The sequence below is a fragment of the Plectropomus leopardus genome, chromosome 3 (genome assembly GCF_008729295.1).
Source record: "Plectropomus leopardus isolate mb chromosome 3, YSFRI_Pleo_2.0, whole genome shotgun sequence".
Taxonomy (NCBI): Eukaryota; Metazoa; Chordata; class Actinopteri; order Perciformes; family Serranidae; genus Plectropomus; species Plectropomus leopardus.
In genome coordinates this window covers 24,098,842-24,125,307 of record NC_056465.1, presented here as the reverse complement: position 1 = coordinate 24,125,307, position 26,466 = coordinate 24,098,842, and the positions used below count along the sequence as shown (strand labels likewise).

Below are 26,466 nucleotides of genomic sequence, written 5' to 3'. Positions count from 1 at the left end.
CAAGACATTTCAGCACTGGCTTGTATTGCAATTTAATGTACTGCAGCGGAGGCAAAATTGATTATTAAAGACTTGAGTACATTTTTCCTTGAAGCAGAATACGTCACCGGCTGAAAGAGATGAAAAAGCTAGCATTATTTTTTGCCTGACAACTAAGATGTACATTTGAAATAATTTACCTTTTTTTATATTTATCTGACTATATAAGCCTCAAAACATTTGACCTTAGCAGTTGTAAAAGCGCAAGTAAATCAGACTAAGTTCATCACTGAATTGCAAAACAACATTTTTTATAGGTCTGAATGGCACTGACGGCCCCATGATTATCACTGATCCTCACAGTCGACGGTCCCACGCCATCCACAAAGATTCTGGCCTCTACAAAGACCTGCTGCACAAGCTGCACATGGCTGAGGTTGGTGATTGCATTAGTGACAGTGACATTTATGGCATTCAAGGAGATCCCAAATACAAAGACGTGGATGGTCGGCTGTAGAGAAGGTCGAATGTGGACAGTAACAGCTCTGGGTGTACCAATGGGAGTGCAGTCAAGGAAGAGAGCATGAATCAGGAGGCTGGCAAGAAGCCTGGTCTGTTTCTGCAGATACTTGCTGCGTGCTTTGGCTCTTTTGCTCACAGAGGGAACGATGTCAGGTAGTCAGCGATAGTTTTCTTCTGAGGAATTTATGTTAGTGCTGTTTGTTGTATTTTCATGAGCTGTTTTTATCACTAGCAATGCAATCGATTGACTGGTGGCTCTCCAGCTTCTGTATGAGAGCGGCTCTGTGGTGTCCAATGAGTGAGTATCTGCGCTGGACTCTGGGTATGGAGCCAAAGAGTGTCAGTAGTAGTTTATTGTGAACCTGATTCTTCAAGTTTCATACTACAATACAAAAACTGAAATCTTTTTCTAACAATAAAGCAGCTACCCCTGCTAATGTAGTACATTAAAAATATCCACTAGGTGGTAATGTTGCTGCAGCAACCACCACAGTTAATGATTAGTTTTACTTCAAATACTTCAGATTCACCACCAGTGGAAAAAGGAGCTCTAAATAATCACTGCAGTACATCAACCATCTGCAGCAGGCTTCTTTTAAGTTTATGTTCTTAACCAAGGTGATTTCTGTGTACTAATACTCACATAGGCCTTTAAACTTTAGGCTGCTCGAAACAAATTAAGTTGAAAGCAGGGTTTAAGATAATTTAATACATTTGCTCTCGCTCCTTTAAGTCGTTTTGTGTACTTGTACTTCTTTGTAGTTGTGGAAATATGTAATTTTACTTAAAGTCGGTCTACTATTTCTCATGTAGGCCTATCTTTGTCTACATTTAAATGTATCATTTATATAGGCCGCACCACCAGGGGGTGGCAGTCGCATCCGGTCTAATACATCCATGTAGCGAATATTTCAAATGCAACGACTAAATCAAATAACGTTTGCTAACGTGTAAGTTATGGTTAGCGTTACTGTGCCTGGACATAGCTCTAAGAAAGGTTGCGTCTACCTTAATTATTGACCCATTCACTGTTCAACGTGCCGTGTACGCTCGTGACCAACAACACATCTGTGACGCTGCGTGACGCAGCCGCAGGTGCTAGTTTAACATGCTAAAGTCCCCGTGCGTCCGTCAGAGCTTTGACTCGAGGGATTTTACATTCAACGGACTGTCAGCTCAACATTTTGGAAAACTTTGTGGGGCGCAGCGGCACAAAAAGGACGAGTGGACTGTTATATTCACGTTAGGCTTTAAAATGAACGAGCAGAGAAGTTTGACAAAGCGCAGACTAAACGGGGGACTTCGCGTGGACACAGCTCAGAGTGACTCATACAGGTGAGTGCAACAACTCAAAATGATTTTAACAACAACTACAGGCAACGTTGTGTAGCCTACAGTCCCTCCTTTTGCTCCTCTTTGCTGTAACGTGTTTGTGTTGCTGCAGTTAAAGTTTAAACAGCTCCGTGTTGTCTGTCTTGTGATGGTTAGGTTATATTCTGATGCTACAGCATGTGTGGGGTTGGCTTATTTAGCCTAATTCACGAAGCTCAATGCTAGGCTACTGTTTGCAACCACCACTAGTGTCCACAGAGTTTTTATTTGTTGGTGGTATTGTTTTGTCTTTTTCTGATTTATTTCCTGTTGGACATAATGGGGTCATGTTGCTTTTGTTGTTCTACTAGTGTGTACATGGACATTTAATGGGGCTAAGATGCCCACTGTTTTCCCTAGATTTTTTTAAGGTCTGGTGGTAGGCCTACACACCATAAAAAAAAAAAAAAAAAAAAAAAAGTCAGTCTGACTGATTGTTAACAGACAGAAGAGCCACAATAGTTATTGTGTCATTTTTGGCATGTGTGACATCAACACAATCACACTGTACATCATTTAATCGGCCATGTCGCAGCCCATTAACCAGTCATAAATATGGCATATCTTTTTATTAGCCTATTCATAATAAATAATTACAATGAGTAACTGTCATGTGGCATAAGCCATTTGGTACCAGCAGGCATAATGTAGGAATGATAGATGTCAAGATATATTTTCTCACTATGATCTATCGGAAATGATGGTATGTACTGATTACAGCTAATGTAGTTTTACTGTAAATTAAAACATTGTCTGGAGTCTGCAAATAATGTTACATTAGCCTGGGGAGTAAATTAATATACAACTGCTGATCAAACAGCAAATGCCACTGCTGCAGGAGTGGTCAGGTGGTGACTGATCACTCCTACTGCAGTGGTATATGCAGTCTTGTATGTGACTGACCAGTCCTAACCAAGTTCCTCTATAAAATAATGAAGACTGTATGAAAAATGTTGAAAGCTCTGGGATTTAGTAGTTGTTAACATGAATGAAATTACAGACTGTAAGTTACCCCTCAAGGCTGATGAAACATTATTTGCAGACTCCAGTCAGTGTTTTAATTTACAGTAAAACTATTTTGGGTAATCACGTACACATTGTCATTTCAGATGGATAGATCATAGTGGGAAAATATACCAACTGGTATCATTCCCAAATTATGCTGGGGTGGTTTATGCCATATGCAATGATTGCATCCTGATACTTGTTCAAAGTATGGTGAATGAGAAATAATATGCCTTACTAATGCCTGGTTAATGTGGTGTGACTATCATTAAACATGCCAAAAGTGTCACAGTTGTCATTATTATTTGGCCATAACTCTCTGTTATCAATTAGTCAGACTGGCAAAATCATAGGGCTGTGCATTGAATAATCAAAAAGAAATAGTTGTTATAGTCATTTGATTTTGCCATAAAATAGTTTGTCTAACAGTAAAAACTAACCTTAATGTATTTACAAACTTATTTCCCACTTTGTACATATTGTAGTCACAATTCTTTAACAACCAAATTTAAAGGATCAGTATCAAATATTTTGTTATTATGTTAATGTTAAAAAACAAACATCATATGGTATATCGTCATTCTGAAATTTTTACTCTTTTATAATATATATATATATATATATATATATATATATATATATATATATATATTATATGACAGAGTAAAAAATTCTGTAACCAGGGATGTATGTAAACTCCCTCAGGGCCCCTCCAACTTTCAGCAATGCAAAATAACCCAGGCAACCTTACAGTGTCTTCTTTTAAAAAGACTGACATGATTTGTGTCTATGTACTTTTGTCCCAATTCATATGTGAAACAGCCTATTTAAATCTGTAAAAATAGGTAACAGTGACAAATTAGCATTGAGACGACCAAGATGAAAAAAAAAAACATCATAGTGATGCCCTGAAATAACAGAATAAACAAACAAGAAAAGCAGAATTTAACACCAATTTTCCCACAAAAAAAATCAGTTTACCTCAGCAAATCCAGTTAAGATTAAACCCTGTGATTCCATGTACGCCTTTTACAAGCTATTTAACCCTTTGGACCTTGAGCAAACTTGCTTGATTTCTTTTTAAAAAACATAACAGAAAAGGCAATGACCAACTTGGCAAGAAATAAACCTCAAATTGTGAAAAATTGAAAAACAAAAGTGTGAAAAAAACAATGACCTAAAAATTTGTAAAAATTGTGGAAAAAAAGTGTGGAAAAAAAACAATGACCTAAAAATTTGTTATATTTTACTCTGTTATATTCTTTATCATATATTACATAATCAGTCTAATTACATATATTTAAATGTGTTAGAAAAAAAGGAAAAAAAAAACCCATATATTTTTAGTTTTTTTTTTTCTGGGTCATTTTTTTTTTTTTTTAACTTCACTTCTCTTTCTTTCTTTCTGGATTTTCTTGTAACCTTACTTATTACTTGCTAATTTTGGGGCCATGTCTTTTTAAGTTGCTTATTGCCTTCTCCCCATGTTTTTTTTAAAGAATTCAAACAAATTTGCTCAGGTTTCAAAGAGTTAAACATGTCAACAAGGGCAGTACCCTGGACAGCTCCTGCATCCCTGGAGGTCCAGGATCAGCACCTTGGACAGAGGTGTTGACACACTTCGGTGTAAAATGTTAACAATGATCCACCTGAGCTGTTTAGGAAGACAGGAGGAAGATAAGCAACGTTATAATGTATAAATACGTGGTTTCCCAACTGAGTGAATGTGAGCATTGCTTGTATCTCATCTAATAATATCTCGCCTGCAATTTTTTCGTATTTGCAAGCTGTTTGATTGAGTGGAAGCATAATATATTTCAGAATAAATTAAATATGAGGCAGTTACTGTCAAAGTTTGGAGCTACACTTTCATCCATCTTTGATGATGGTTAATGTGACATTAAACAGGAGAAGCTACCCCTCAGCCCGATGAGCTCTATAATGCCGTTTTTACTGAGCAAGACAGCCACACTTTATATGCCTCTCATATCTTTTGATAATCTGATCAAAAGTTTATTTGGCGCCCACTCCCATAAAACTCCAGATTATTTTTTCTGAGGGTGTGTGTGAGCTGCTGCATTTAATTCAACAAAATTGGCAAAAGAAAAAGACAGGGAGCTTCAGAGGAAAGTAGTAAAAAAAGCAAGCTATGCCATCCCCAGCACATCATAATTTCACAATTACCCTCCCCAAACTGATGCACTGTTTTTAAAAAACTGATATGGCAACAAGATTCCCAGACTGAATCATCATCCCAGTTCAGCCTGGGACTTAATACTAATTGTTTTACATTGGGTTTAAAAGTGTGCAGCGGATAGTCTTCCTCTTCTTTTTTTGTTTTATGTAATAATAAATTTAAATTTGATCTGTCTCCGTTTTTTGTCAGTGTGGAAAATCTGCAACCCTTAAGAACTGGTACTTCACAGATGGAATAATAATGTTTATATTGCAAATCCTGATGTGACAAACTGATGAAGATGGACTCATTCTGACAGAAACAAGTTGTTTAAAACTTACATTTATTCAATTGTACAGTAGTATTTCACAAATATTTACAAAAAATGTACACATTCCCACTGAAGTCCTCAAAGTTAAGTATGAAAAATCTTAATGGCACATTGTAGAAAAGCATTTATAAATATCCAATTTGAGAGTTTGACTTAAAAAAGTATAGTAGAAGGATGTTCAAAACAAAGACATTGTGTCCCTGTAATACAATATTTCTTGGATGGTTGCGGATATTCAATGTTCTCGTCTTCTGAAGCAGCGTTTAATCGAGTGTGCCTGCAGGGGAAAGTAAAGACAAATCAGAACAAAGAATACTGATATAAAAAAATAATAAAGAAATGTGGTCAATGAAGTCTATATAACATTTACACATGTGTGCATAAGCGTGCTGTATGTTATATAGTTGATATTCTTATTTTACATGTGGGAAGTTTATTCAAGTTGAAACTGGTGAATTTAACTGAATTCAGGCATATAAAAAATGCAAACTTTTAAGTCCTGGCAAGACTTACCTTCAAGAAATGCAAATTCATCTATGGCCTCTATTGCGTTGTCTGTGGAGATAAAAAAAAGAGAAGAGAAATGAAAGATTAAAAAACAGATCAAAACAAAGCTGTGCTATAAAATATAGGTTTGTCAACATCCAACTTAACATTAAAACAACCTCCTCTCTCTACAATCAGCACAATATCAACTCAAGTGAGAAATCATTTATATTTTAACACTCTAATCTAAACTGTCACAACCTGGTCTGAGTCCATCAGCTGAAGTACAATAACACCAAAAACATTTTATTAGCCCACGGACTGTGTGTATTTGCAAACTGCACTCAGAATTTCTTAAAAGCACTTACCCAGGTCTTTTCTTTGCAAAGTTTTCCGCTTCCCCTGCTGGGCGTACACCAGGGAATCTTTGGCAATCATCTCAACAAACAACTCCTGGAAGAGAGAAATGCATTTATGTTCTGTCATTTCTAACTAATAGAAATAACTGATGTAATTGTACGCTGTATATATTGTCATTAAAAGACATTTTGCTATCTATCTCAACATGGACCTGAACCCAAATGAACCCAAAGGAGATGGAACCTGATTTTATAAAGGATATTTGACATTCCTGACTTGATTTCTTTTTTTTGTCAGTTATAGGAAAAACTTATTTGCCTGTTGTACCTTGTTATATTCGTTCTGCCTATTTAGTTAGAAATCTAAAGACTTAAAAAAATGTAAATTCCTACACACTGCTTGCATTGAGCAAAGGAGGTTCCTTCTTACAAAAAATAGGGAGGAGGCAATGAGTAACATAACATAAGAAAAAGAAAATGGCATAAAGTATCAGAAAAGTACTTAAAAATTAACAATAACAAAAAAGAGAAAAGAAACAAAAAAGTTAAAAAAAAAAATAAACAAAGCAATGATGTGGAAAAAGTGCTTAAAAATTATAAATTCTCTCTCAGAATTTTATTTAAAAAAGTGTAAATGTGTAATTGTGATAATTATAAATATAGTTTTTTTCCCTAGCTTTTTTTTCCCCAAAGACATTTTTTTAAGGTTTAGACAAGGTTTTTAATTGTTATTATTATTATTTTATTTTTATTTTATTTTTTTTTTTTTAAAATAATTTCATAAGTCTTCCAATTTCTTGCAATATATGGAACTTTTCTTGCCAAGTTGCTGATTGCCTTTCTCCCATTTGTGAAAAAATTGCACCAATTTGTTTAGGGTTCAAAAGTTTAAATACTTCTGAAAGATGTCTAAACGCAATACAAGAGATAAAGAGATCCTGGTTTTTGCAAGCTAAAATATGGTAAAAAAAAAAAAAAGTTTAAAAAAAAAAAAATTAAGATAAAAAGAGATAGAGAAAAAGAATTATCTTTATTATATACTTATAATATTTTTACAGAATTATTATTTAATTAATCAGCATAATTTTGATTTTCAAGCACCTTTTTTTCCAGGTCATTTCCTTGTCCGTTTTTTTCTTTCTTGTTACAATTTGGTTTGTTGTTAGGTTTAGTTATTTATTTATTGGCTAATTTCAAGGTATATTTCTTGTACCAGTTTTTTTTTTTGTAACATTTGGGGTCATTTTTTCCTAAATTGCTAATTGCCTCCTTCCCATGCTCTTGAAAGAAATCAAGCCAATTTGCTCAAGTTTCAAAGGGTTTCAGGTTTTTTTTTGCAAACTTTACCGATCCCATCGTTACATATTACAGATATTTTTTATACTGCTAAGTCAGACTGAAAATATACTAACTGGCTAGCTTGATATCAGATCTAAGTAGTATCACACTGTGAGTACTCGGGAGTAATTCTGTGTTATTTTTTTTTGTTTGTTTGTTTTTAATTACCGTGGCTTTAGCGATGATGAACACAGACTCCTGGCTGGCGAGTGACACGTCTGGGTCGGTCTTCATGAGCGCCTTAATGCGGGCCAGCGGCAGTTTGGACAGGCGGCTGTGGCTCGCGGCGGCCGCGGGGCCTGGCTGCTGCTGGCTGCCCCCCCCCCCCCCCTCGGCCCCGCGGCTCTCCTCCTCACTCCCACACCGGTCAGGGTCGTGCTCTGCCGGGGTGACGGGTGTAGCCACTGTTGCTGCCATTCTCTGTTTTCTTACACGGTCGTATTACTTCAAAAAACACACAAATCACCACCGTTTTCTAGCAACATGTCACAGATGACAACAACATCACCAACAGCTCGCCTGCATGTGCTTCCGGTCCTTCGGGGAGAAGCCCGCGCTGATTCGTCAGCCAGGTACTCTGAAGTCCCGCCTTTTCCTCTCCCGCCAACTAATCGTGGTCTGTGATTGGCCAGAATGTGAGCCAACGTATGGCTATTGGATAAAAGCGAACGTCAATCAAAACAAGTTCCCTGACGATTATATAGTGAAGAAATGTCACAAAGGTATTGCTGATTTGGGTGGCGTGAATGAATCTGATATTTTAATTTATTTTGAAAAGAAGACAGTGGATTAGGAATGTTATCGTCTTACTTTAACCGGTAATAAATTTAAGTGGATAAAATCTAAATTTACTCACTTTCTGAAACCTTTCTTTCCACTTGGGGGCAGTCGAAACAAACTGTAAACACAACCGTGTCATGTTTTACCTTCATAAAGTTTAGTTAATATGGTAAACAATTAACATTTTTTTGCATAGCTTGCAGACTTTGAGCAGAACAAGCATTCTTTAGGAATCATGTTTCTGGTTCCCCAAAGGATGTAAGTTCAATATTAACTCGACTTTTAGCCCTGTTTTGGTGTTCAGCAACTCCTGTGGAAATGCCAAAGCTAATTCTCTAAATTCTCTGTATATTCACCATCTTGATCACATCTACATTACACTGTTATGTTAAGTCTTTAGCTCTTTAACTCCCTTACAAACCTGAGCAAATTAGTGTTTTTTATTTTTATTTTTTGTTAGTCAACTTGAAACTTGACAAGAAATTACTCAAAATTAGCACGAAATATTATTGGAAAAGACATCAATAAAAAGGGAAAATGGCCTGACAATTAGCACAAATACAATAATAAAAAAACAAGAATAAAATTGAAAGGGATTACTTGAAAAAAGTGCTAATATACAAATGTGTACATATTTCCGTGACATCATTTTAAACATAAATATTATTATATTTTCTGAAAATGTCCCCTATTTTTAAAATATACTGCTAATAATTTAATCTCTCCTTTTAAAAAACAAACGACCAAACAGATTTAATCCCTTATTACTTCTTGCAGTTTGCAGGGCACCTTATGGCAAGTTGCTCATCACCTTTTCTTTTTTTTAAGAAATCTTTTTTTTCCCCCCAAGTTTCAGAGGTCTTAATGCTTGTAAAATGCATCAGAACGCAGCACAAGAAAACTGACGACGGTTCAGGTGTTAAAGGGTTAATTGTCCACCTTAAGCAGATGAAAGTGTCTGAGCTTCTTACATCCCTAAGACTTAACAGAATCATCTCAGGATACCTAAAAAAAATCATCACAATGTGTAAGGCCATGTTTTTTTGTTGTTGTTGTTTTTTTAACACAAGCGTCATTTACTTGTTATAAAAAGACAGGAATTCAAGAATATTCATGAAATATATACTACATATATATTATAAGAGCTGAACTTAAGTTGAATACAAAAAAGTGAGGTGAGTCTGAAAATACTGCTTAGTCATTCCCAAAATGATCACAGCACCCTGAGACCCCCTGAGGGTTAGATTAGCTAAACAAAGAAGCAGCAAGGACCCAAAGTATTGAGATTAATTAATGAAATAACCTCTTTACCTTAGGTTTTCTTTTTTCCCTCCTTTAAACTAATTATCTTCTAACTTGTTGAAATACAGGGAGCTCCCTTATTTACCCTTATATTTAGTGCTTATATGTGTAATGTTTAAATAAATTAATTCATAGTTGATATTTGTTATATGACTGTGGTTTCACTTCATGCTAAACATTTAAGACAGATTTAATAATAGGCTAGTAATAATAATTATAATAATAATTTTTAGACTTTCACATCTTTTAAATAAAATTTTAAAAATAAAACTTCATTAACAAAGAAACAGGTCAAATATAGATAGGAAGGGGGGGTCGGCACAGGTGAATAACAGAAAATTGAAAGAGAGATTAACTGAATGTGCATGGAGAAGCTGTTTATTATTACTGTGGGGAAGTAGCTGCATGGAGATGGTTTGGGCAAAAAAAGTGTTTGAGTCAATATTTGTGGTAGTAGTAGTAATACAAACAAATGGACAGTCAGTGAAAATAAAATAAATGTGATTAATGAGTACATCTGGATATGTTTCTGTGCCTGTGAGAGTGTGTCTCCACTTGTATGTTTCACAAAAAGGTTTACATTTAATGTACTATAGGTGTACATTTATCTTATAGCGTACATCTATTAATTCCCACCAGTTATTCAGTATGGACATTACTTTGAGTGGTGATGAGTTTATTCTCTAGAAGTGTTTATACAGCATTTCCATTGTTTTCGTGTGTGTCAGATAACCCAATGAGCAGTCCACTAATACACTGTGTTAATAGGATTGTGAGGAGCGATTTAGTCCTCGGAGGCTCCATTCACATATTCAGTCGCAGCCAGGTGAGCCTGAGGGACAGACATGAAGGACCCGCAGCTCCCAGGTAAATGCATCTGCTTTGTATACTTTTCTAATATTTCTGTCTCAATGGATTTGTGGAAATGTTTTCAGAAAGTATTGTTTAAAAATGCCAATATCACTTTGTAGTAAGGCACTCTTCATAAAGAGTTTATAATCTGAAATTCATGGCTTCGTTAATGGCAAATAAATGAACTTATGCTTTATTAATCAGTTATTGGCTTTGACATTACCAAATCATGAATGAATGAATCGTATTGGTCCTCCAGCATCACAAATGTTTTTGTTTATAAATTCAACAGTAATGTGGATAACAGCCGTTTTTCTTGGCATTCATTTGGACTTTCACATATGAAACTGATTTTGTTAACAGTGGCTCAGCTCCACTAAATGTTCCAGTAAACTGTGACGGTGAGTTAGCACGCACAGTCCCATCACCCTGAAACTCGCCCACCTCGATGAAATGCAGTTGTTTATAACGCCATCAGTGACACCTGTGCTTTTTCTACAAGAGCAAGTCTAAATGTCTGCTGTATAAAAGGTCTATTGTAAACCCTTGAGGTAAAGACGGCAGCTTATTAGAAAGTGAAATCTCATATTATCATAAAGTTATGGTTTACCAAGATACTGCACTTTTAGCAAAAAGGAAGGATAAACATCAGCCAAAAGTATTCTTCATAACCTGGCAACCCAAAAATACTTCCCATGAATGGCTTTTAATCAATCTGTAAGGCACTAGTGAAATATTTATCAACTGTCACTACTGCCAGTACATTTTTACCACCTTACAATGAGTATTTTATATTTATAGCTCATTTAAACTGCAGAATGGCTGTGTAGCTACAGACATATTTAGCCTAAAATTGTTTCAAATTTGCCAAATCAGTTTTATCTACATAATTTGCTGAAGTAAATGTATAGTGTTTCCTGATAAAAAAAAAAAGAAACAGTAACATTTACACAATAGAGCATATTAACACAGTACAAGAAAGTGCAGCAATAGCAAAAGTATAGCAAAAAAGTTTAGTTTGAACTTATTTCATAGTCTAATTCTATCCATTTCAAACTGACGAGACCCACTAATACGGTTTCTAAAAGAAGCTGTAATCCCAGTCACTTTAAGCCTACCAGGGACTAAATTTAGCACGCAGTGACCAGGAGGAGGAGCAGTTTCACTACACTATAGATTTACAGGATCTTAATATCAGTTATCATTGTCAGTAACCTTTGTCTACTTCATTAAGCTCAGTAACCCATTTTCCCACACGTGCTGTCATCTGAATAGGTTGTATTTGCCTCATGAGATGCCCACATGACCTTTCAGCCATGACAGATGAACAAGTTAGTCTGACCCTGCTGGTCACTGCTCATTGTGTAATGTTGAAACCTTAATCAGTAGTTTCCTGTGAAAACAAAAGACACAGGATATAAAGAAAAAGTCAAGCTACTGTCCTGATGGGAAAACATGAACATTTTGGCCAGTTGATAAAAGAAACATGTTGAGACTTGAGAAGTATGTGCAGAGAATAAGAATGTATTCCCAGAACATTAAAAAAAACAGGAAAGCTCAACACATCCTGCTTTTGTTCATAATTAAAAATGAAAGCAAACATGTTAAAACTGATAATATCAGCATCTGTCTTCAGGGCTGATAAAGTGCCAGTCCCAACAACACAACCACAAATATGTGCGAAGTCAAATAAAATGCTAATGACCGCTCACCGTAAATCCTGAGAATAGATTTAATGTCAGTTCATCCGTACACTGTATGCCATAAAAAAACAAAAAAATAAAATGAAATTAGTATATTTGCAAAGATTTTAAAATCGACATTATCAGTTATTATTATCATCCATCTTATAATAGACACCAACAACTTATAAATGAAGCACAGCTAGGGATAAAACCAGGTTAGGACTGTTGCGAAAGAGGCCAGACGTTTTACAACATGCCGGCTAAAGTAAATTTACATGGAGGTCAATCTCATTACAGATGCTCTCTACATAGAACAGCCACACATTGACCTCAGTAAGACTTCTTGGTCCGGTACAAAAATAACCTGGCTTTTTCTTCCAATGAAAGTAGTGTTAGCAGTACCGATTACTGAATAGAAAGTATATTTATCCTGATATTACTGCTGTTTATCAGTGTCCCAGTAACCAGTGGGGGGCTGGGCCCCCAATACAATTACTGCCTCATTTTTCAAGACAGCATTTTTCAAGGAAGTGGCATCTTGTGAAAATAGACAACGCATCCATTGGTACCAACCACGGGGCTTAATAATGCTCTAAAGCTAGGCTAAATTTTGGTATATTAACAACTGATGTGTCTATTTTCAAAGGGGTCGCTTGAACTGTAAAAGGGTTCTGTAAGTACCCAAGAGTCTCCTCTAAACTTGAGAAGGCTTTCATAGCTCTCAAATACACTTTACATACTTTATATAAGTCATGAAAGGTCATAAAATAGAGTGCACTAAAATATACACAATGTTATTCACACATTTAAAGCAGTTTTGAAAAGTTATTCTGATGTTTTATGTACTCCTTCAAATGAAAGCTGTATATTTGTCTTTTTAAAGAAAAGGACAGCCAGCTTATTTGAAGAATGAATCAGCTAGCTCATGTAAAGATGCATAACACATTAAAATAAGATTGTTGTTGAAGTGAAAATGTTAACTGTACTGGTATAAGTCTGTACACATCAGCAATTACTAACACTAACAGACTGACATAGTTTTTAACTAGCCTCTATACTTCAACAGCATAAGCCAATTGCTTTGTGTCACCCCAAATTTTTCAGTGGCCCCATCTGGACCCCCCTATGAACAATTTCTAGGGGCGCCACTGTTGTTTAATACTGTTATGTGAAACCGGGTCTATATACTCCTTTCACACAGTGTTGCCGACTCATTTTTACAGGACTCTGCAAAGAAACCACGGCTTTGAAATTCTCTTTTTTGGTTCTTAAAAGTTTCTTAAATTTCTTTCCAAGCCATCAAAGCACGCTTGTGGCCAAAGCAGAAAGGGAGCAAAAAATCCAAAGATGAGGCTCCAGTTTTGGAAAAGACAGCCCCAAAGACCCCAGCCCCCGCTGCTGTATCCGCCATCCCACAACTGACCGAAGAAGAGAGAATGAAGCAGACACCGTTTGAGAGGGTCGTCTACGACATGGCCCACAACGAGAGGGTGGTCAACGAACTGATGCTCGGTCGAAGAGTTGGCTTCTATGAGCTGCGTGGAGAGGTCGGGCAGGGGAATTTCTCCACGGTCAGGTTGGGCATCCACGCCTTAACAAAAGGTCAGGAATCATCAGTTATTTATGTAGCCGTATCCTCATTTATTCATTGTTTCTCTTTTAGCTCTTAGCAAACATTTTTTATCAATCCTCACACTGCCTTTGCAAACTGTACATTGTTTGAAAGCACAAAGCTACAGAGACCTGTGACTCAAGCTTATTTTATTACAGAAATTCATGCCAAACACAACAGTAAAAACTAAGAATTTACACTGTTACATCCAATAGGTCAAGTCTTTCATCAATTTCAATCATGTTTTTTTTAATCCATATTTTTATTTGTGACATTGGTTTACATTTTTTTCCCACACTACAAAAAAGAGCCTAAACACCAAATTATATAATAGGCCTTCACTGCACACTGACAAAAAAACAAACAGAAAAACAAAACAAATGACAGCTCTACTTTCAGGCCTCAGACTGATCTCTTGATTTTCAGGGGCAGCTCTAAAAATGGTAGAAAAAACAAATAATGGGCAACAAAAAAGCTTTTTTCCAGTTTATGCCTCATTAAATATTTCTCAGTATCACCAAGACCTGGAACCAGAAAGGTGTATTTTGGGTTTGTGTGTTGAGCTTATGGATACCAAGGGGGCTGATGGTTAATTGATGTTTTGGTCTAAAGATAATGAATCTTTAATCCAACTGGAAGCACATTGCCTGCTGTCCTGGGGCAGCCACAGTTTAGCCTTTTCTGTTATGTACACAGTTTGACATATGAATAATATTAAGGGTTTGTGAGTAATGCCCATGTCAGTAAACTGGCCCCCTCCTGAATAAGCCTTTCTGATCACATCAGATTTTCCCCGACCCCTGCACTGCATTTTTTTTTTTTTTGCTGAACTGCCTTGTGAGTTACGGTCGAACAGTCAGGGGGTTCTTGGTTCGTAGCCACATTTTTGCCATACCTTAAAATAATATTGCCACAATCTTCCAATTAAAGAGAAGCCAAAAACACATTCCCTGTCCTCTTCTTCTCGTGTGCATGTAACAATCTCATGTGTTGAAATCTCTTAAGTACGTATGTCCTCATCTTGACCTGCCACCGTGTTAGACCCTCTCTAAACCCTTCACTGACATGTAATCCCCCCCCTCCTCTTCTGTCTCAGAGAGAGTCGCTGTCAAAATCATGGACAAGCTGCGGCTGGACAAGAGGAGCCACCCGATGATGTCCTCAGAGATCAGCTGCATGGAGAAGCTGTGCCATCCCAACATTGTGCGACTGTACGAGGTGATGGAGACCAGCAGAAAGCTGTACCTGGTGATGGAGTACGGCAGCAGCGGAGACTTGTTCTCCCGAGTCACCGGCAGAGGCAAACTCAACGACCTGGAATCCAAGCTGGTCTTTGCACAAATTGTCTCTGCTGTTAAACACATGGTGAGCTCCAGTGTCGGCCTTAATCATCATCGACTGCACAGTTGTACTCAGTCTGTTCCTCATATCATGGAAATGTGACGCATTCATGGTTCACATGATTTACTTGATCAAATTGAGTTAGAGCTGCGTCAATTTACTAAGCAACTTAAGAAGAAAAGTCTTAGAAATTAGTGAGAAATTAGTAAAACAGGAAAGAAAGCTAACCTAAAAAATTGCAACAACAAAAATAAAACAAAACAAAACAACAGCATAAAGGGAAAATAAAAAATCAAGACAATGACCTAAAAAAAACTGCTTAAAATAGTAATAATAATATTAATAACAACAACAACAATAATTATAATAATAATTCTGTAGAAATAATTTAAAATATACAATTACTATATTAAGTTCTTTGGACATTTTTCTTTGGAAAAATATTTTTCAAAATCTACTAATTTCTTGCAATTTGCGAGACGTTTCCTGCCAAGCTGCCTTGTCCCACATGCCTTTGAAAGAAATTAAAGCAATTAGTTCAGGGTCCAGAGGTTTAAATACTTGGGAAAGGTGTCTGAGAACAGCACAAGAAAAGTGATGTTGATCCAGGTTTCAAATGTTAACTGTTTAAAGGCTCAGTCTATCAATGTTTTAACTTTATTAATTATACGTTTATTTACATGCATAGATTTATAGGTGTTTTTTTTGGGGGGGGGGGGTTGCCTTTACTTTTATAGTGGCCAGTAGAGAGGTGACAGGAAGTGAAGGGGATAAGACAAGTAACAAATGGTTCTCAGTCAGCCTTAAATCAGGAATGTTTTAATTACAATAGACCCTGAAGCTACCATAGCGCCGTATTACTCAGGACTTTTATTCAGAATAACAAAATTAATCTTGTTTTGTCTTTGATAGTAAGATTACTTCTGCAAACAAACATTTTACAACATCGCACAACCATTTAAGACTTGTTGTCAGAGAGCATCTGTAATGAGAGTTGTTGTCTATAGTTGGAGAAAGAACACAGATCAACCTAAGTAAAAATACCAGAACAAAAATGTTAAAATAAAATCAGAAAATCTTAAGTAAAAGTACAGAAGTATTTTCAGTAAATTATGTTTGAATTGTCAAAAATTTAATGTTATTGTTGCGCCCACCCCCCCCCCCCCTTCTCTTTCCCTGCAACTTTATTTATCTATACAGCACCTTTCATGCAAAATTGCAAAACAAGGTGCTTAACAATACAACAAATATACAACAATATAATAAAAGTACAAAAATACAGCAAAACAATAAAAAAATATATAAAATCAAGGACAATACAGTAATACAATGGATAAAAAGGCAATATAAGGAAAATATAAAATAGGAAATAGGAGGGTGTAGATGCAAAAAAATGAACAATACTTGTCAAAAGAATTAAAATTTAACATTAAGAGAATTCCCTTTTTGAAAGACTGTGATGCCCTCAGCTCTTCCGGCAGACTATTACACTAAATACCGGCTGCCTGTATAACTTTGTCCTCACCCAGGAACACCTAAAAGGCTAGTGTCAGAGGACCTGAGTGATCCGGGGGAGCATACGCTAAGACCATGTCTGACAAGTCTTCAGGCACTAATCCTTTAAGAGAAAAGACACCAATAATTGGATTTTAAAATCTATTCTAAAACCGCCGATCTCAGGGTCAGACCCCTCCAAAGAGTCTCAAGATGAATGTAACTGGCCGTGAGATTATAATGGGACCAGAAAGGAAAAAAATTACAGTTATTTTGTTCTTGACTTTTTTATTTTACTAGTGTAACGTTTAACAACATATTGTACTTAATAAGTTTACAAAATGTTTTTCATGTCAAATCTTAACTGGAAAGTAAGTAGTAACTACAAATTTAAGATAAAAAGAGCCGAAATTATTAATTAATTAGTTGTTAATTATTCAATTAACCCCCAACTTATTTGATAATCGATTAATCAGTTAGAGTAATTTTTAAGACAGAAAAAAATGTCTGATTCCAGCTTCATAAATGTGAATGTTTTCTTTCCTCTATGACAGTAAAGTGAATATCGACTTGTTGTATCCAAACAAGACATTTGAGAATCATCTAGGGCTTTGGGAAACACTGATCAATGTTTTTTCAGGAATTAGTTGTTCTTGAGCAACTAATTGATTAATCAGTAAAATAATTGACAGATAATCAACAATGAAAATAAACTTTGGGTGTAGCTCGAAAGATGAATGTAGTGGAGTTAAAAAGTAAGTTGACCTCAGAAATTTAGTGAGGTAAAAAGCATAAAAAAAGAAGAAATTGCCATTATTAGTGCCTCAAATATGTACTCGGAGACATGACTTGAGTACATGTACTCAGTTATATCCCCCCACTGTACTTTATTTATCAGAGGAGGGAATGGCTGGGGTATGACTTCCTTTTTTTTTTTTTAAATTGGCCCTGCCAAAAGCTACAAATATTTTTCCTTGAGCCTCCCTGAGTGACTGGGGGAAAACATAAATAACCATTTTAAGTGAGACTTGTAGAATAAAGTGATTTTGATGATGGAACAATGTTTTCAGATACTGTGGGAATCTGAAAATCTTACAATAATTTCTGTTTTTACAGTTCAATTTTAGTGATTATTAAAGCAAACATTTCAAACCCAGAATTTAGGGTTCAATGGGTATTTAAAATACATACAAAATACAGCCATTTAAAGTTGTACTTTGCTAACCTAAAGCAAAATTTTAAAAAAAACAACACAAGTCTTGCTTTAGTCCTTAAAAACTTCTTTGACATGCACCACCTGCTCCATGATACATAACAAACAGTCCCTAATGATAACAAAAATTCATAGAATGCTATTTGTACAGTGCTTTAAAATATGTTAAACTGGAGCAATGACAAGTAATAACAATGAAAATATAAAAGTGCTTATTGTTGTTCTATATTTTCAGTGATTGTCAGTAGTTTCTTTGCTCAAAAGTGCATGTAAAATGTTAAAACAGAACCCGTTCTGAGATTTCCTATTCCTTGTGATATTTCAGCATGACAACAACATCGTCCACAGAGACCTTAAGGCGGAGAACATTTTCTACACCACCAGCTACTGCATCAAGGTCGGAGATTTCGGCTTCAGCACAGAGACGGGCCCTAATGACCTCCTCACCAACTTCTGCGGCTCACCCCCATACGCTGCTCCTGAACTGTTCAAGGACAAAGGTTACATTGGACGCTATTCAGACACCTGGGCTTTAGGTATTCTGTTGTACTTCATGGTGACGGCCACCATGCCCTTCTTCGGGGACAACATGGGGAGGCTGAAGCGCTGCATCCTCCAGGGGGCGTACAGTATCCCTGCTTATGTGCCCGATGCGTGCCAGCTGGTCATTAAGGGCATGCTGCGGCCTGTGCCTGTCGACCGCTCGTCTCTCACACAGATTACTAACAGTACTTGGCTGAAGGGGATTGAGTACCCCGGTCCATATGTCATGTTAACGCAGTCCCCAGCCCACTTTGCCCAGGACAACCAGGCTCTGTGTGTGGAGGAGCAGGAGGTGAAGAGCTTGCTGTCAGATCTGGGTATTGTGACAGTCCATTTCCAAAATAATCCCTGCGTGGACTGTAGGAGCCCGTTGACGGGGACCTACCGGATCCTTCTCCATCGGGTGCAGAAGAGGAGGTCAGTGGAGGCTGTGGGTTACTCAGCGCTTCACCCTGATGAGTACGGGAGTCAGAAGCCGTGGTCTGTGACACCAGTGGACAAACACACTCCCACAGCTGTCTGTGTTTTACTGTGAGGAGGAGTATTTGGACTGGACTTGCTTTAGCTGTGGCACTTTATCAGAAACACACGTCCATGTGTTTACTGACACTCTCTCAATCACTTCAGGCTCCTTTCATCTGCGAGGCGTTTTGTTACATGCTGAGAAATACTCAAGTTCTGTTGAGCAATACTGCGGAAATGTAGAAATGTCAAAAGGAGTCTGAGGTCGGAGTTGGAGGGCTCTTCTGACCCACGGTGTAAGTCAATTATGGCTTAGGGGCTAGGGCACATCTCAAGTAATTAGCTATGGCTTTGTGTTCTAATTATTCACCAACAAAAGCTTACTGACGCACAACATTCATCAATCACTGTATGACTATCAGCATCTTCCAATCCCTTTCAGTCAGGTATAAATCTACCCAACTAATCCAGAGCTACAGGTAATCCTAATAAGATAAACACTGAGGACAAGCTTGGGTAACTGAAATGAAGCTTGAGACTTTGAGAAATTTCCTGGGAAAAACACCATTAGGCACAGAACAAAATTAGGATCACATGAGGCCAGAACAACAGAAAAACTGTAAAACCAGTTTACAGTCGTCTTGAGGCTCATTTAAACTCCCTTTACATACGAAAATATGTGTGTCCGTTTCAAAGGTTGTGAGAGTCATAGCCCTCACACTTCCATGTGTCCTTTCTGATGGTAGGACACAGCCAACAAATGAGGCGACAGCGAAGGAGGTCATGATAATGTACAATTTAATGGAGGCAGCGTTGTAGGTCCGTGAGGCCATTAAATACATCGCAACATGTGGTTAGAGAAGTCTTTTCAATATGTTACCATTTTTTGAATATCTTCGTTGTCTCTTACGATCGTATCTCACTTGAACCATGCTTTACTGCCGCCACGATCTCCGTCGTTACTGCTCTGTCACATCTGTATCTGTGCAGAAAACGTGCACAAATACGGACAAAATGACCGCAGAGTACGGACGGAGGACTCCGTCCATGTCTGTCTCAAAAGTTGAGCATTAAAGAGCGCTTAATTGTGTTGTTGCTACACATTCTCACTCCTAACTTGACAAATACTGACACTTGGTCAGTGGCCCTATATGTCACACTACGATGCTCTAAGTATTAGGGACAGCACGTCAGTTTACGGTAATTACATGCATTGTGTCTTTTCAAAATCCAAAGCCTCCATTTTTACAGGAAATGTACAGTTTCTGCTCATTAAATGCCTGCATGTCTTTTCAAAATAAAGTTAGATTGAGAGTGAAAATCAATTTTTGTTTTTTGGTTTACCTCTTTAGGTCTAGGCTATAAAAATATGTGGTTCGTTTTAGAAAAAAAAAAAACATTATTGTTTGGCTTAAAATGGGTCAGTCTCTCCAGGATTTCAAGGGCTGTTTTGGGGATTGTTGCAGCCTGAAATGCCTGATTTCACATCAGCTTTTTTAAAAAAGGCGGATGCGTGTTGCTGTGTTTAAAGGCATTTTTCTTGCAATTAAATTTTTGATGCTGTCGTGGTATGGAGCGTATTATTATGTGAATTCAGTGTTTCTTAAAGAAATAGATGATCATCTTTTGCTGTCGTTCGAGGGCTCAAGGACAGTCTCTGTGAGCTGCTCTCTTCCTGCTGTCTCGGCTCAGTTGGCAGGAGCCAAGACATGCATCTAGATCGCATCATTGTAGTTATTTAAATTAACTGATTGACTTTTGGTCACTGGCCAAGTGTCCGTAAGGGTGAAACCAGGTTTTTGTGTTTGAAGAAAAAAGGATGCCTAAAATGCCTTCATTTACTTAAGTTATTTGTTAAAAAAAATGTAAATATGCACATTTTGTGAAGTCACAAAAGATCTGAAGAGATTGTTTTTGCACAATTGAAATCCCCTCTTGCTGATATCCATGTCAATTATTGTGCAAATATTTGGTTATGTTTTAAGGCAATACTAAATGAATATTGCGTGGATACTGGCCTGAACTTCATGCTATTCTGTATTAATTATTATAACAAGTAAGGCCAAATTTATTAATCAGAATAAAACTATTTCCAAGCAATGATTTTAAACCGTTTCCTCTCAAAACACTTCATCCTTCCTCCGAAAAGGACAATATTATTGTTTCTCTCTGCTGCGTGCATGAATCCAGCCAAGATTTCCACCGTTTACAGAGATTTTCATCGGGATCTCAAATGATTTCTTGCTTCCTTATAAGCCCCGAAGTTTAAAAAAGCTTTCTCCCTTGAGCCAGTTTTCAGGAACTTATTTTGGAGCCATCTCAAGCACTTTCAGGAAAGGATCTGACGATGTAATATGAAGCATTTGTTGGTTCTACAGAGTTGTGAAATCTTAACACGGGACTGCTTTGGAAGCGATACTTTATTTTATTCCAATCTATGAAGTCAAACTCTCAAAACATTCCTTCACTTCTTCTTCACCCCTTGTTTTTGAGTTCTCCACAAGGGTACAACAGCCTCTGTGAGTCAGGTAACAGCCGATTACCGTCACCTCAAAATTTAACGCCAAATCTGCACACACCTGCTGTATCTCTGATCAGTGATTTGCACCATGATAAGCATCATATAGAGCAATACAGTGTTGAGCCCACAGCCTTTTCACACAGGAATGTGTGCTCACTGTGTGGGCAGGAGCAGACAGGGATAAATTATCAAGGCCCCTGTGAGTGCCAAGAAGGAGTCTCGCTGTTTATTTAGGAAATCTGTTCTTGCTCAACATCACCGGTGAGAAAATCATTGTCATCATTTATTATTTTGACCGTGGGATCAACTTTAAACTGATAAAGGAGCAAAGAATACTATTCTTTGTGACAGCGAAATGAAAATCAAACAACCAGCAGTATCCTTCTGCGGCTCCTATTTCAGATTTCAAACGGATGAATGAACTGAACTGATCTGTCGAGGGAAAGCAGGTTGTTTAACCAGAGTAAATCATTTACTTTGAGGCGATCAACGGTGGGCGAGCATGACATGCCAATCAGGTTCATTAAACATAGGAGGTTGCCTTTAGCTAAATATTTACAGTCTAAAACCAAATCTTAAAAAGACACCACTTATTTTGACATCACAAAGAAGTTTTTATTTATGAGGGAAGAATTGTTTTTTAATCTATTTAACATATAATATTTATTGTCTATTAACAAGTCATATAAATGCCGCAAAAGATAATAAAATCTGTTTCATCATAAAACATGTTTATTTTAATCCAGTCATAAATCTGCCTGATTGAAATTAAAAAGTGATAAGAGAAATTGTAACCATATTTTTTTTAACAACTTTTCTTCCACATTCACACAAACTATGTTCTTTACCTTTCATTACCCTCTGGGATTAACATACCGAACCAAGACATTAACCCCAAAAACAAGTCAGCATTTGTTTGCAATTGCATTTGGCAGTGAAAGAGCAGCCTTGAGCTCTGGATGATTGACAAATCTGTCCAGTTCATAAAAACACAGTTTGGATGGTTGCGAAAGAGTAACCACTTTGCCTTTTATGGACAATATCCTTTGCAACTGCATGAGAGTACAATATGACCGGGAGACTGTTTTAAAGAAAAATGCAAATAAAAAAAGTGATGTCTTACAAAAAGATGACATTATATAGATCATGTGTTTTTGTCATTGTATCCACATCTGTATGATCGCTTATACTTCCCTGCTGAACTTCTTGAACCCGAGCAGAAGTGAATAAATGCTGCTGCTTTTACCCTAAACCATTAGGTGAAGAACTGAACCACCAACCTTTTTTAACATTTATTGGTGCATGGCGTTAGTAATCAGCAACTGGTGATGTTTAAAGCCATTTTATACTGTTTGTGTAATGTTCCAGAGAGGCAAGAAATGGTGTGTGAATGTCTTTAAATGGGGCAAAATTAGAGCGAGATCCAACATGTCTCTTATGCAGCAGCAAATGCAGGTCATGTCTTATTTCAAAGGACAGTTATAAAAACTTCCATCAACTGTGCCAGAGAGGTGGGGACGAAAGAAACAGCTTCAGGGATTTAGTCATCGTCAGTCAGCATTTACTACGTCATACATTTTTGTATCAATAGACTGATCCAAAAGAGTGTCATCTGTCACACTCTGTTAAGTGCTTTGTTAATGTGTCCTGGTGTGAAAAACAGGGACAGCTTTCAACAGCTGCACTTTTTATGATTTCTTTCACAGTCTCTCATGAGAAACCTGTACTTGATTACTTAAAAGAGAGGCTTTATCTGAAGCTGCTGATTCATTTGCATGAATGTAGCGGAGCTAATTTTTTCTGCAGAATATCAGCCTGCTTGACAAAATTACTTAAGAAATTAGTCACATGCTGGGAATATTCCAACAAAAGACACTCCCACATCAAATATAATCAAGTTTCTAAATTATCTGTATTGCACATTGCACAATCTGTGGACTTTTCAACTCTATGAACATCTTTTTTTTTGGTTTTAAAAACGAAAACATATGTATGAATTTGAATATGGTCTGAACAATATTTCTAATATTTCTAAATCTTCATTTCAGTACCAGATTGCGATCTTATATTTTGGGGCCCCTCTGACAAGCAGCTAAATGAGACTGCAGGATATTATCACATTAAATTGTGCCGAACACAGCTTTACAGCCTTGTAGTGAGGGTGAAGTGCCCGTGGCGTAGCTTTTTTTAGCCTAGCAATAGCTTTTTACTTCTGGTGATTGCATTTAGGCTTTAAAAACCCTGAAAGTGGTGTTTATATGTGAAGATTCTGGCTGAACAAAACATGGATCATAAACGCTTGTGCGCCACAGAGCTTATTTTCTGCAATGACCCAAAATCAATGAAAAAAAACCCACAGGCTTTTTGACGAGGGAACAAGGACAACTTCAACAAGGCTTACAGAAAAACTCAATCTAAACTTTAACTTTATAAATTTGTTCATAAGTTTATACAAAAAACAGTTTGGGTCTCAGCCAAAATACCATTGTCAAGGCTCCAAAATGGCAGTCCATAAACCAGTGACATCATGATAGCTACGTCCATTATTTATACAGTCTTTGGTCCTAAGTTCATTCTGTATAACACCGGAGAAGTAGACTCAAAAAAAGCCAGGATGCATACTTAAGAAGTGCCCGACTTTGAAAGCGTTGCTGATGTTCCCCATTGCCCCACAGTGCAATGGAGGAAATGGAGGAGCTGCTCACAGCTGGAGGACATTAAAAGTAATTGCAGATGGGTGGTGGTAAAACAACTCTGGAAAGACCTCAGAAAACAAGCTAAAAGTATTGCATCTTTGGAAAAAATGTTGTTGTCTGTTTAACTGGCAGAATCTTCAAAGCTAACAGATGTGTTTGTTAGCCCATGTCTTACATGATTTCCTGCTCCCACAAAAAGGTAATTTACGTCAATGTGGTTAGATACTCACTGTAAAAACAATTAACGTGTGACAAGGGGACATAATGCATGATGTATGGAATTAGGACGCAGTGTGGACAAGGTCTGAGTTTTATGCTTTTTTGATTAATAGTGTATAGTTGAGAAATAAGCAGGAATGGTAGAGTGATAAGTGAATGACATGCAACAAAGGCCTCCTGCTGGATTTGTCCCAGGGACATTGCGGTTTAGATGATACATGCCTTTGCCCCTAGGCCACCATGATTTTCCCAACTTCTCACTCAAGTGAGTGAGATCTTTGATGAGGGCTGAATAAACTCCCCAGTTTCACTGTGTCAGCTACTTATCCGTAATGTGATTTATTTCTCAATATCAGTATGTTCCGGCCTTATTACATAATATGTGTGGTCTTTTCCAAGGAGTGCCATGTGAAAATCTGGCTCTAACATCTTCATCTTTTTAGTTTGGTGCTCACATGATGCATTTTCCTAAAAAAACACCCGTTTTGAATGTTATCAGCTTATTGTTGGCTATTATCACTTGAAATTAATACCATTACTATGCTCCAGACAGGGCAAACTGCACCCACCAGTAGGCCAGAGAATGCTTATCCATCCAACACAAACATGTCATATAACTTGTTATAAGTGCTATTTTTAGTGATTTTCCCATATTGCCCAGTAAGAAAAAGCCAAATACCCTAGCCTATATAGCTAACGTTAGTCCTGTCATGCAGTGTGACCATCACTGATGCATATTTCTGTGTGTACTAACAAGCCAAACAGTGTAACATTAGGTCCAGAGGTGGAGGGAGCTTTCAGATCCCAAATATTAGAAACTTGAATGCAGTAATACATTTTCACATTTTCATTTTTGTTTTATGGAAATTTTAACTAATAAGCTTTACACTAACCACATTGACTTTTGGTTTCACATGGGACACAAACAACAGTCACCTGCGTGAAAATCCTGTGTTGGTTTGACCCATCCATTCACCCTGACCTCTGGCCTACATGGACTTTATCACTCTTCTTTCTTTGCTCTAATCATAATTCCTATGACCATTATAATAAAAGCAATAAATGTAAATATTTGAGGTAGAGTAGGGCCAAACTGTTCGACCTACAATCAATGCTCACTGACGTTATTTTGAATTACACTTTGTTCTTTTATCATCCATTTATTCAGTCTGTTTGTTTGTACATTGTCTGCTGTCACATCAGACCCTGCTGCTCTCACTGTCTGCCCTCATCAGTAGATTAACTCCACCTGCTGATCATCACTCACCTGTTCCTCATTCCTCCTTTAGCTCCCAAGTATATATACTGGTCCCCTTTCCCTTTCACTAGCTCTCTGCTAGGTTGTCTTCGTGCCTTGAGCCTTAGCTTTCATCTAGATTTTGACCCTGCCTGCATTTTAAACGTTCTCAGCCCGACCCCTTGTTAAAGTGCTGATTAGCTGGATCATTTTGCATCCTTGTACTTTTTTTGTGTCAGTAAAGACTCTTTGCTTTGTTCACCTGCCCTCTGAGTCATGCACTTGGGTTTTTCATCTGTGAAGTTTAAGAGCTCCTGACTGAAAATAGCCATTTAATAAGCTGATAACAGTCCTATTACATTACCACAAACTATAGCCTGAAGAAAACCTGCAGCCAGGTAGACCACCAGTATATTTCTTGGCTTAAACAATATGAAGCTGCCATCTATAGCGTGCTGTGTGCACTGTCTGTACTAGGAACTTTGTGGCAACAGGCGCCTGATAATGACTTCATTAATCAAGCAAAACGTGATTTAATTTACCTGATTTAATTTCACCTGAATATTATTTAAAGAGGGACTCGAAAATTGCAAATTTATCCTTTAATCTGGCCTCATTGCACAGAATAGCAGAGAATCTTAACAGACTTGGCAGATTTAAATTTCAAGTCAATCCTTTGCCACCAGCATTATTCTCAAGGCCATAAAAAACAGCTTTGCAGACCAACCATCCCGAGAGCCAAGTTTTTAAGTGTTGATGGACGGCTCATATTTTCAATTAGTGGCCCAAATTGATGCCAAATGGAGACTGAGTGAGAGATTATCAGACTAAAGCTGCGCCTGCTTTCATGGACATCCAGTAAAAATGTCATTAGGGAGGAATGGTGCAAATTGCCCCAAAGTCAACAATGGTATCAACAAATCAGGACAGAACTGAAGTAAA

General features: G+C 37.2%; 2 protein-coding genes across 3 annotated transcripts; one reads left to right on the top strand and one right to left on the bottom strand.

Moving 5' to 3' along the window:
- Positions 1 to 5,379: 5,379 nt before the first annotated feature.
- On the bottom strand, positions 5,380 to 8,126 carry pole4 (polymerase (DNA-directed), epsilon 4, accessory subunit). The gene is made up of 4 exons (XM_042484015.1): positions 7,736 to 8,126; positions 6,239 to 6,323; positions 5,898 to 5,939; positions 5,380 to 5,661 (listed from the first exon to the last, which is right to left on the bottom strand). Exons 1-4 carry the CDS (start codon positions 7,982 to 7,984, stop codon positions 5,648 to 5,650), a joined length of 390 nt encoding a protein of 129 aa, XP_042339949.1. The 5' UTR covers positions 7,985 to 8,126; the 3' UTR covers positions 5,380 to 5,647.
- A 239-nt stretch (positions 8,127 to 8,365) lies between these two features.
- Positions 8,366 to 18,924, top strand: LOC121941382 (serine/threonine-protein kinase NIM1). 2 transcript variants are annotated; one of them, XM_042484170.1, is made up of 5 exons: positions 8,366 to 8,385; positions 10,418 to 10,516; positions 13,483 to 13,788; positions 14,895 to 15,163; positions 18,172 to 18,924. In XM_042484170.1, the coding sequence occupies exons 2-5, from the start codon at positions 10,495 to 10,497 to the stop codon at positions 18,922 to 18,924; spliced, it is 1,350 nt and encodes a 449-aa protein (XP_042340104.1). In that variant the 5' UTR covers positions 8,366 to 8,385; positions 10,418 to 10,494. The 2 variants fall into 2 exon arrangements, with proteins under 2 accessions (XP_042340104.1, XP_042340105.1); XM_042484171.1 differs by lacking the exon at positions 8,366 to 8,385 and having other exon boundaries at positions 10,417 to 10,516.
- The last annotated feature ends 7,542 nt before the right edge of the window (positions 18,925 to 26,466 follow it).

Excerpts from the sequence above, each read along its gene's own strand:
- pole4 (XM_042484015.1), bottom strand. The coding sequence starts at position 7,984 with ATGGCAGCAACAGTGGCTACACCCGTCACCCCGGCAGAGCACGACCCT. Across the intron at positions 6,324-7,735 it reads TCATCATCGCTAAAGCCACG|GAGTTGTTTGTTGAGATGAT; the intron begins GTAATTAAAAAC and ends TCTCTCTTCCAG. Across the intron at positions 5,940-6,238 it reads TTTGCAAAGAAAAGACCTGG|ACAACGCAATAGAGGCCATA; the intron begins GTAAGTGCTTTT and ends TTATCTCCACAG.
- LOC121941382 (XM_042484170.1), top strand. The coding sequence starts at position 10,495 with ATGAAGGACCCGCAGCTCCCAG. Across the intron at positions 10,517-13,482 it reads GAAGGACCCGCAGCTCCCAG|CCATCAAAGCACGCTTGTGG; the intron begins GTAAATGCATCT and ends TTTCTTTCCAAG. Across the intron at positions 15,164-18,171 it reads TCTCTGCTGTTAAACACATG|CATGACAACAACATCGTCCA; the intron begins GTGAGCTCCAGT and ends GTGATATTTCAG.